Source organism: Alligator sinensis, unplaced genomic scaffold, assembly GCF_000455745.1.
Source record: "Alligator sinensis unplaced genomic scaffold, ASM45574v1 scaffold569_1, whole genome shotgun sequence".
NCBI lineage: Eukaryota > Metazoa > Chordata > Crocodylia > Alligatoridae > Alligator > Alligator sinensis.
Window position 1 is genome coordinate 1813006 of NW_005841914.1, and position 11818 is coordinate 1824823.

Sequence of the window (11818 nt, forward strand, 5' to 3'; positions counted from 1 at the left end):
GTCTCCTCCTGTCCTCTCTTTCTTTCCAGCCTGCTCTCCAGGAAGGCCAACCTCCAAGAGGGGAGGGACCCGAACCTTGCCGTAGGACACGCTCCCTTGGGACCAACCCGTTTTGTTCAGACAGAGGCACGAAATGGAATGCACAAACCGTGTTGAGTTAGGGAAGCGGTGGAGGACCGAGTGGTCTGTAACAAAGAGCAGGATGTTTTCCATCTCTCATCCTGGGTCCTCAGTTGTGGATTTGCTGTGGTTCCCTGATGCCTGGAAAAGAAAAAATCTACAAAACCAAAATGCATCATGTAGAAAGTTTACCCTTTCAACTCAGCCTTCACTTTCAAACAAATTGCTGAGCCACATGCCAGGGTCTGCCGAAGCAAACCGTTTAATTTCTGTCTGCTCCTCTCTGCTTAAGGGTAATAAATAAAGATTTTCATTGTTAATTGTAACCACATGTGAACTCCAAATAGAAGGATTAGGAAGAGGAAAAGGCCTGGGCCGTTTGCATTCTGGTTCCCAGGCCTTCCCCCTGCAGCTCAGTTACATTTTTCCTCGCCTCCCAGTACATTCAGCAGTCTGTTTCGGAGAGGCCGGAATCCTGTCTGCTCAAATGGTGGGAGTCTGGAAGGCATTTCCGAGTCAGCGGTTAAATCTTTATTGACTCGTGGTACCAAATTGAAATCTAATAAAGATCACTGCTGGGTCTCCTTGGGACGGGAGGTGGGAGAGGAAAGGAAATTTATAACCATCAATCTGGTTTTCTTCCTTTCTTTTTTTAGTCCATCTTTTAGAATTGTCCGACTTGTGCCAGCTGCACTCGCGTTTCTGTCTCAAGCACGAGGGTAAAACATGTATGGTTGTGAGAGCTGGGTTGTTGTAAAACCCTGGTGTCGACAGAAAGCTGTCTTAATGTGTGTTAATGGGTCATGGGTTCACCCTGACTTGCTAACATGTTAAAATTAAAACCTGCCCGGACTACACAAGAGGTTTTAAGAAAATCTAACGTATCCTGATCTAGATAAACACACACACACACACACACACACACACACACACACACACACACACACACACACACACACACACACACACTTCTCTGAGGCCCCACATTAATGACTCATTTCAGAGATGTTTAGTTACCTTATCAGCAGGGAACTATAATAGCTTACCCATTCATTTTTCCAGTCCTTTGTTCTTGGGTACAACAGAGTAGAAGAAGGGAATAAAACACAGTTATTGTGAAGGGGAGTGAACCATGGTGTGATAGCCCTGTAAACAGGTTTGGTGTGATGGCTCTGTAAACAGGTTTTTAATTCATCAGTCCTGCCCAAGTCATTATGCAAAACCTGACTGGTCCCAAGCTGCTTCCCCCCTTTTCTTGAAAATTGGCAAGGATCAGTATGCTGGTGCATCATTTTACATTTTTTAACGCGAACATCCCAGCTGCAGCTTCATGCCCAAGCAGGGTGATTCTGGCAGTAGCGAGATGCAGCCCTCGGACCGCATAAATTACATATGCATCATTTTCCATTTTGAGTCTTGCTGTGGCATAAGGCTCAGTGTGAGCGGGACGTCGCATCGACGTGGAGGCAGGTCTCAGCATGAAAGGAAGGGACGTTGCAAACAGAAGCAGCCTCGTCGGATGCTGTAGGCAGCGAATAGAAGGAAATTCTGTCCTGTCCTCCTGGTGAAGTGGGTCTGTGCCATTTATCCTCTCACTAGCGCACCTGCCTAGACATCCATGCATTGGCCTTTCACTCCTGCATATAATTGGGAGAGGGCCTTAATCCGTGGGCTTAAGGAAATCCATTACATCAGCACTACATTATTGCTAGTCTGGTCCCCTGGCTCCTCCTCTGCTTTTAAAAATTAATGGAAGCGTGCTGTTCCTTATTATGGCCCTGCTCCCGTTATGGCTGGGAGGGAACATATGCCTGCAGCCATCAGCTGCAGTTTTCTGCACAGAGATGGTCTTCATGGAAAACAAAAGGATGAAGCCTACGCCTGGCAAAAGACCTCCCGACTGCCAAAGTCAGTCCCTTGAAGCTGATGATCAGTCTCTTGAACACACCATGTCCACAAGTCTTCTAGGAGTGCGGATAGCCTCCCTTGCTTCATGAAATAGGATGACTGAAACCTCTCTGGACAAATAGAAGGAAGCAACTTGGTGTCCACTGAGGAGCTGCTGTACCACGCTTAATCCCTGGGGACCTGGACCGGTTGTCACGCCCAGCATATGGCTTCAAATGCAATCCAGCATCTTCCCTCCCTTTATAGTGTCACTTAAAAGGCATGGGAATAGTTTTGCCCACCTGGCCTAATACGGAGTTAAATTTCACCCCTGCTCACTCAGTTCTGCTCCAATTATTGCCCCAATATGGGAAGAGTAGCCAGGGCCAGGGAAAGCTTGGGATGGTATATCATCTTGGTGTAAGCCAGCTTTAGGGCCAGAGCTACCTCAGAAGAAAGTAACTTTTATCTCAAGGGGAAAAAAAACTTTTCTACTGTATTATTTAGGCTTTTGCACCATCTTCTCCCCGCACCCAGCCCACCTGAGAACCTGCCAGCAGAGCGTTAAGGACTGTGACTAACATCTGTCGCGAGTGCTCGGTTCTTCCCCCATGATGAAAATCATCTGAAAAGCAGTGACCTACATTTTCAGCGGTGACAAGTGACTTTTCATGCCTCTATTTTTGGGTGCCTAGCTTGAGACACCCTTCGCAACAGCCTGATTCTCCCAAGGGCAGGTGCTCACTGTCTGGAAATCAGGCTGCTTTAGACTGCCTTGGATCGGGCATCCAAAAATGACCCCTTGTGTTCTGAAAGGACGGGTCGACTGTAGCCGCTGCCTAAAGAAATAGAAGGTCCCAGTGGTTGGTGTGTCTGGGCTTCATTGTAGAGGGTGGAAGTCCTCGGTGCATCCAAATCTGATGCCCCCGATGAAGCCCAGAGGGCTCTTCTGTATTTGGCAGTGATGGGGGAGGCTAGTTTCATATCTCAAGCAATCTGATGCCAGTTCTTAGCATTGTGTCTTGGTAAGCATGGTGAGGGTGGGGGCTGAGAAATCTCTCTTCCCCCAAAGGGTAGCTGCATAAAACTGGTTTCAAAAGAAGGCATAGGTGAATAGCCACTGGCAGTTAGGTTTGCTCGCATTCAACAGGCACAGTCAGTGCTCTTCTATCACTTGCTTAGGACAAAGGCCGAGGCACTTTGGTGGGAGTGAGGGTGGCTTAAAACTCCTGGTGACTTCAGTGGCGTGGGGGAAGGCAGGGGTTGCCATATCCTAGGGGCTCCACAGGAACATGCTCACGATCCCTTCTTGTGTTGCATTGCAGCAGGCAGCCCAGAGTCTCAAACCTCTCGTTCCCATCAAGTTCTGCATCTCCAGCCGGACGGATGCTGGAGTCCACGCCTTGTGCAACTCGGCACACGTTGACATCCAGAGGAAGGCTGGGAAGCCGCCTTTTCCTGGGAGTGTTCTTGTCTCCTCTCTCAATCGCTGCCTGAAATCTGAAGAGATCCGGTGAGTTGGGCGGTGGGGTGAGGCTTTGCTTTGTGGTCATGGGGGGAGGAAGTGAAGAAGTCCTGTGTTTATCCATATGCAGGTGGGGCTCTATCAGACGCCTCTGTGAGCTGCCCTGCTCCACCCAGAGGGTCTCTATCCCACCAGCCTGGCAACACTATGACCAGCTCACTGCATCCCAGTAATGCCCCTTTGTGGGTCCCCCCTTAAGCTAGACTTTCTGTGGGTCTCCTAGGGAAGCCAGCCTTTATAGTCACTAGTTTCAGGGCATGGCCACCCCACCAGAGTTTAGCCATACAACTGGGTTACACAGTCCTTGCTAGATTATCAGTGGACAGTGTTGTAGTCCAGCCCTTTTTCAGAGGAGCCTTCCATTTGCTTGTGTATTTGCATCCAGCACTTAAAAAAACCCAACGAATTACGATCATGCTCCACAGCATAAAAACCTGAGAGCAAGTAAACAGGGTTTGCTGTTGGAATTGCAGGCTCCACACCCACCCTGCTCCAGCCTCAGCCCCAGCCCGTCTCAGCACAGTCTGCTCTGCTGCTTGACCTGGTGGAGAAAAGTGAAATCAGAATCCCCCAGGATATTATTCTTGTAATGAAATGGGATGCTTTGCTCAGCGGGGTGGGTGTACAATTTTGTGTTCTTATACCGAGTGGGTGATGACCAGAGAAAGGAGAGCACAGCTACGGCGATAAGCACAGTGGAAAAATCCATATAGAAGAGAATAGGATGTCTGGCAGTTTCTCTTTTTCTCCCCCCTCCCCTCTTCCTCCATTACAGTTATTACTAGTTCTCATAGAATCACAGAATTGGCTTATTTTGGGCAAAACCCAAGTCTAAACACCCACCCTCCAAGGCCTTACTGCTGGAAAAAAACGATCATTAAACCGACAGCTTTTATCAAGAAGTTTCTTCAGTTACATAAGCAGTTTCTAAGCTGTGTGAATTTTGTGTCTTTCAAAGGACTGGATAAATTCAGTGTTCATCTGCTTCCATCCTAAATAGTGTGGTTTTACTGTCCTCCATTAAATAGCTGGACTATTCCTCCCCAGAGGCAGATGCATTTAATAATTGCTGAGTAAACTCTACAAGAGATGTTTATCCTGCCTTTTGGGGGTTGTTTTGGGAGCAAAAACCCAACACATTCATCCTCAAATGGAAATAAGATATTTGTCTCCACTCCTTTCCCTTATTCCTTTGTTTGTCTGGCCTATTTAGATTGTAAATGGGATTAGATTTAGATCTTAAAGTGGGCAGGGATTGCTTCCTATGAACAAAACCTTGTGCAATGAAGTCCTGCTGGGTTTTGTCTCAAGGGATTGCCACAATTAATAATATACCAAGGGACTTTACGACTTAAAATAAGCACGTCAGAAGTGGAGTAACTCGTCTAAGGTATTTGGGCCAGGGCCTGAGATCTGAGTGAAGTGCAAGATGTCCATCAGGGTGAAGATCAGTGTGGCCTGTCCCATCACATCACTGTGACCCACCCCCTCTCTGGCAGCATGAACCTAAACAAAGGGTAGATTACAGGGGCAAATGGCAGAGCCAGCAGGCCCAGGACAAAAAGCAAATCCTGCTGTGTTTTCAGAGGTGAGGGATTGTTGGTAAGAACAGCAACAGTATTGTGAAGCGCCCCTCTTCTGCCAGCTCACGCTCTTTGCTTTTTATGTCCTAATCTCTGGTTTGTATAGCAAGGCCCAGGCCACATGCCAGCTCAGCACAGCCTGGGCTTTGGAGGCTGATGTCACCTGTGCATCTGCCCCGGGCATAGGGCATCGCACCCAGTTGCTGGGGGTCGGGGAATCCTCTGAATTGTGCTGGCTCTGAAGGCTTTTGTGTTGTTTGTGCACGTGTATGGGAGGGGGAGGTAGCACGTGGCAGGTATTTTAATGCCACTCGTTTTTCCCACTGGGTTTTTTCAGGATTATGCTGTCCCATACCAGGGGCTTGCTAGGGCTCAGGAAATGCTGTCCTGTGCTGATCAGAACAGTGAAACGCAGGGAGCGTTTTGCACATGCTGGTGGTGTGGTCACTGCAGGCTACCCCTGTTTCACAGCTGAGATGGGCAGACAGACGGAGATCAGGGCCTGGCTGAGGAGGATCTGCTCACCCAGAGCTCTCCATCTTCCTCTGGAGTAGGTGCTGCTCAGCGTCCCTGCAGATTGGGGCGTGAGAGCTAGACTCTCACCGGTGTTTGAGCACTGTGAGATGCAGAAAGACACTGCTTGGAAGTTTCCAACGTGCCCATGCAGGCCAGATGGCCAACTCCCAGGATTTCAATTAGGCACTTCCACCTGTATCCTGAGCCCGTGTCGGAGCCAGAAGTAGGCCAGAGGGGGTCCTGGTACCAAATCTGCTCCCTCTGTTTCTGGCTGTGGCCGGGAGAGAGGGCTCTCTGCTTCTCCCTGCTCTTGTTCCTGGTGTCATAGTTGCTGGAGCTTGGTCTGCTGCAGAGCTGGTCACGGCTCAGTTCCCCAGGACTTGTCCTTGGTGACGCTTGCAGGGAGTTTCCAGCTGTGGCTGTAGCCATGCGTGGGCCCATGTGCATGACCCCTCCATCGTGCCTTGCAGTTGGAGCTGCCCACTTGCCTTCTAAATTCAGCGACTGGTCCTCAATCATGCTTGCCGCACCATTGCCTACCCATGGACAGTGAAAGCTCTCTTAGTCTCTAAACTGGAGAAGTGCTGATGCTTGTAGCTCCCATGGCCTTCAGGTGGTCAGCACCTCTCAGGAGCAGGCCCTGGCTCTGCTTTATTCTTGGAGCTGCGTGACTGATGCTTTGTCTTTAAATACAGCGAGGCCTTTTGTCTGAAGACTCTCGGCTTAGTTAATAAATGAAGCCACGGCATCTGCAGCATCTGTCTCAGAGCCAGATGCAGGCTCCTGCCTCTGAGCCAGTGCCATGGTTTCTGCTGGAGAGTAGAAGGGAAGATTAAGCTGAATCCTTGGAATTTGGGCTGCACATCTATAGGGGTAGCAGGGGGAAGTGCTGTAAGGGCCTTTTCATTAGAGGCACAGAGCTCATTTTAACCACTTTGAACTATTTTTTGAGGGGTTTGCTGCTCCTTTGCTGACATTTAGGAGGTCTTTTGGAGAGGTGGCCAAGCAGTCCCCATGCACCCACAAAGACCCCCCCGCTCTCTCATCCTTTTTGCCTACCTTCCTGCCTGCTGTCTCTTCAGGATCAGCTTAGCCTTAGTCTCTGCTGTTCCTTTTAAACACCTTCAAATAGTATCCACAGTGCATCCCAGTCCCTAGAAACACTCTTTTCATGAGATCATGTTCAAGTAGCCAAGTCCAGCTGCCCACTCACCCTCTTAAACTCGAAAAGAAAATACGATGGGTTGTTGTTTTTTTTAACCTGCGTGACACAGCAAAGCAATGACAGACTTGACTGAAAAGATGCAAAGCAAAAAAAATCAGGAACAAGTTCAATTTTGAACATCTCTGCCCTTTTATAGCACTCAGCTGTACTGCAAAGAGCCTACGCATCTTTATAATTTCACTAGTGGAAACCTCCAGCCAGACAGATTGGCAGTGGCTGTGGTTACCTTTTGGCCTGCGAATTCACAGTGGGAGGCCAGCACGTGAAGCAAGTATCTTGCAACCCAGCTGCAGTTACATGTTTAACATCTGTGGGGAACTGTCCCCCGATAGCTTTCACCTTGTACAACATATATAAAAAAGAGGCCAGCACAGCTGCACGGCAGAGCTCGGACAGGGTTTGTTTTCTGATTACTCTCTGGTTTAAAGAACAAAATGCCGTGACTTGGAGTTTGACTTATATTTTTGGGCTAAAGACTAGGCTGGGACATGAGTGGTTTGGAAGCCAACTGCAGCCTGCCCTTGCAAGCAAGAGGGAGCGTGGATACGACCCGGGAGTTCACAACTGAATGACGGTCCGGCATGATCTGCTGGTGGCAGCAGTAGTTTAGGAAGTAGAGCTCAGTGAGTTTAAGGCCCAAGGGACCCTTAAAACTATCTGGTCTGCTGTCCTCTGTAACACAGCCATTCAGCTCCTCCGGTATAATTGTGGGTCCTGTTGGGTTCACTTTTAATGGCCCGGGGAGTGAAAAGTACTGATGTGAGCCTGTCACTGTACAACCTTAAACAGTTAAGCAGGATTTGGCTTTTAAATACAAAGAACCCAATTTGCTCAGTCCCAGGAAAACCATCTTGCTTTAAAGAACCCATTAACCCAGTTGTAGCAGCTGATACGGTGGGTTGTTGCCTATGAAAGCTCATGTCTCTCTCAATGAGTCCATCTCCTAGGTGCCGCCTTGTCTTGGCTTTTGCTGTAAACTCTTAAGCAAGACTTTTCTTTAACAAGGTCCATTATTCCCCTCCCTGCATTCAGGAAGGAAGCACCTCTCAGTAATGTGTTTCCAATAGGAAAACACAGCAAATGGAAGGTGGGGTAGAGGGTAGAGCTTGAAAAGGCACAGCCCATAGCCTGTCCTTGCAATTCTTCCCTGTTTTAATTGGGTTTTTGTTGCTAGGGGAAAGGAGCCTGTAAGAAGGGTATTTTCTATAGAAAAGAATGAGGTAAGTACTGAGATGGGGGAGCTGAAGGCCAGAGCCAGCTTCTGGTGAGCATACGTGGCGCTCTTGGAAGCCCATGGGATCCTTTGCCTAGGTCAGAGGGTGAAATCTGGCCTCTGATCATTATAAATGAGAGCTCTGGGACTGATGAGGTGCAGGGTGCTGATATGTTAATGGGAGAGGGAGGAACAGTGTTTCCCAGAACTGGATTTTAATATCTTCAGCTGTTGTCTGAGAGGAGCAGGATGAAGGAATCAGCTTTCAATCCAGCAGGCTGCCAGAAGGTGTGGTCCAGTCACTGCTGTGCAATTAAAAGGTGACCCATGGGCTCGCGCAGCATGATACTGCGGTGCTTTGCCTTTCTCTAGCACAGTGGTTTTCAACCTTTTTTCATTTGCAGACCCCTTTGGAAATTTCGAACGGAGGTGCCAGACCCCTTTGAATTGTAAGCATGGGTATTCACATACTTTTGATTGGTCGCAGTCATCTTTCGCAGACCCCTTAGACATGGTCTGTGGACCCCCGGGCATCCATGGACCACAGGTTGAAAACCACTGGTCTAGCACTCTTTAAGAGAGGGACCTGCCCACCCTTTCCACTTCACCTTGGGAGTTAGGAAGGGGCTCGAGGGAGATCATTTCACCTTCTGTGAAAATGCAGCCCCTTGACAGTGGGAACATGTTGACTGTTTAACGATACAACCCAGAGTCCCTGAATGTATAGAGAGGGCCGAGCTCCTGCTTCTCTACAAAGTGTTAACCAAGTGTGGGCAAGACCTCCATCTCCCCTGCAGCACAGCACCACCAAAAGCCATGCAGTGACACTGGTTAATAGGACTCCAAGGCAAGGACAACAGTAGTCAGCCCAGTACTTTACCTGGTGTCTGCCTGAAACCCCTATTAGGAGACTTCACACCTGCATTTTGCTTTTTCTTTACAGAAGGAGATAATATCCTCCCTTGGTGATGATTTTTCCCTTAGCTCAGGCAACAGGGCCTTGCACTTTTAGTAGGAAAGGTTCCTAAGTTCAAATCCCTCTGCAACCTTAATGGTTCTAGTTTGCATTTAAAAGCTAGGTAGCAAACTTCCTGCAAAAGCTTTTAACGAGGCAGAGGCTTCTCTAGCTCATACCTAGAGTGTGTCAGCTGTTGATTTATTTTCCTTCCCAGGGTTTAATGGGTTCAGTAGAAATAAACCCGATGAACTCAGAACTGACAGTGAAGTGATGGACAAATTGCCTCCGGATTTCGGTGTGGGGCTCCAGACGGGGGTGGAGATAGGGGGAGTGATGCCTAGTGTTTGATGATGATGAAAAAAGCCGAGACTTTTCTTCCTTCTTAGCCACAGAGCAGTTCAGACCTCTTCGGTGCACAGGGTGGCCGCTGCGGACAAGTTCCCAGCTAGACAGCATCCCAAGGGAAGATGGCAGAAGAATCTCAAGGATGGGGAGAGCTTTTCTCTCCTTGCTTGGCTTATTGGTCTCAGAGAGATGTAAAAACTGGAAAGGGGGACTGGAATCTGGCTTACGTGGTGTGATTCTGGATAGGTCTGATAGAGCGTGGCTTTGACAAGGCTCGGTGATGACACTTCTTGTCTTTTCCCAGGCTGCGCTTCAGCTGCTTTATATTAAGGAGAGTGGTGATGGGCACGAAACGGAGCGGTCTGAGCAGTGGCTGCGCCGCCCCCTCTGTAAATAGTACTTGCCTAGAAAAATTCTCTCCTAATGCTGAACAGAAAGCTCAGCACTTTCATGTGGTTGGGAGCAGGGGGGGCGGGGAGGCCTCTGGAGAACTTACTCTTGTTGATAGAGTTTGGTTTCCAAACGGGCTGGTGGTGTTATCAGCAGTGAAAGCCATTTGCAGAGCTCACCCTTTGCTGGACGATGGGTCTCAGAGGCTGCTGCAGCTCCTCCCAGCTCGGAGAGCTGGGGGGCAGATGAAGATCTGATGCAGAGCTTCCTGACCTGCTGCAAATTGGTTTGAACGCCCCCTCCCCTCTCTTTCTGAAGAGTCTGTGTTTTACTGCCTCTCCCGATGGCTTGGTTGAGTGGTGCGTGCGCTCTCATTGCCGCGGGGGTGGACGGGAAAGCAGTGGGATCTCATTTTAACCAGGGTAGTCACAGGAGCTGCTGCGCGATGCAGCTCAGCTGTGTCCAGAAGGAGCACACCTCGGGTGATCGCAGCAGCTCCTTTTGCCCTTAAGTCTCTGACTCTTACTTAGGCCATGCCAGGGGGTTTGTAATGGTATTCTGTAGCTGGCCTGTCTCCAGGAAGCAACAAAGCCAGCTCATCCCGGTGGAGCCCATCTTGCCAGCACAGGCATTGCATGTAGGAAGGGTGAACACAGCTGGGCACATCTGTCCGTGGGGCCGGTTGTGCTGCATGGTCACCAAGCTGCCCCGGTCTGGCAGCAGGACTCAGGCCAGAGTAGGGAGCGGGTGGCCAGGTGCTTGTCGCAGAAAGCATGTTGCAGAAGCCTGTTCTTTAACCCTGCTTTATGTCTGTGTAGACCCGGGCACGGCCTTTGCTGGCCCTTGTGCTGGGGTTCATGCACTCTGCTCTTGTTTCTGTGGCTCTTACCCCTGTGGCAGTGGAGGCTGGGCCGTGGTCAGCTTTAAAGGGATTTTATATGCCTCTTGATCCTGTTATTCCCCAACAGCTAGTCTGGTTACCGTGCCGTACCAAGCACCTCATCTCACAAAGCTCCATCTCATGCAACGTGCATGTTAAAGAATATCACGCCCACGCAGCTTCGCACATACCGCATACATAGGGGAGCCCAATTAAAGTCATCTCTTCCTCCCCAGCCAAGGAGGATGGCTCCGCGAGGTGTGTTTGCTGGCAGTGGAACAACAGCAGGAAGATTGACTTGTTTGCCTTTGCTGCTGGTTTCAGTTCCATGCTTGCTCATTAAAAGCTTCCCACATGAGAGCCAGGGAGATTTAGCAAGTAAATATGAGCGTCAGATGAAAACAAAGGAAGTTGGGATTTGGTTAATTTGGATGACTAGCAGCATCTGCCCAGACCGTGCATGTTGCATTAGGATAGATTGGGGATCTTTAAAAATATCCCTTGTGCTTCCTTCATAGCCACCAAACAAGGCAGCATCTCTCTGAATCAGGTGGCTCTTGGTCCAATTTTACAGGGACTTGTGAGTTTCCATGAACCCCTGAAGATATATTACATGAACCCGGTCTCCATACAAGGCTGAGCATCTGCCTTCAGAGACCGACTGCCTTTAGGCATCACAAGCTGCAACCTCTGAAACTGAAACACCCTTAAATCACCAGTCACTTGTGGAAACCTCAGCCGGTGGATTTGACTCTCATTCAGAGTTTCCCATCAGTAGCTGGACTCCTCTTCCCACCAGGGTTAGCCCTGCGCTCCGGCGGCTAAGGGATGGATCTTGTAAGCGAGTACAGCAGGCACGCTGCTTCTGACAGGAGGCTCTGATCTCACTGTGACAGCCAGCAGCATGGACTGCCATTGATCCCAGCAGGGGTCCTAGCTGGACGTGTAATTCCCTATTCCCTTTGCTGAGTCCATGGCATAAACGGAAAGGTTATTTAGTATTTCAGAGTGCCTGTAAGTCTGCCCAGTGCCTCACAGCTAGCGAACACTAAGCCAATTGCTGTGGAAGGGCTGGAGCTGCTCAAACTGTTCACAATGCTGGCAATGTTGGCAGATTTTTTGGTATAGAAATTTCAGAGTATTTGGCCCAGAAGCCCGCTTCCCCCCCGACCATTT

At 49.3% G+C, this 11818-nt stretch overlaps 1 protein-coding gene across 1 annotated transcript in view; it reads left to right on the forward strand.

Moving 5' to 3' along the window:
• PUSL1 (pseudouridylate synthase like 1) overlaps positions 1-11818 on the forward strand; it is a 55715-nt gene that overhangs the window by 11405 nt on the left and 32492 nt on the right. Inside the window, exon 3 of the mRNA XM_006018813.3 lies at positions 3333-3520. Within this exon, the coding sequence (XP_006018875.1) occupies positions 3333-3520 (188 nt within the window). The remainder of the gene's footprint in view (positions 1-3332; positions 3521-11818) is intronic.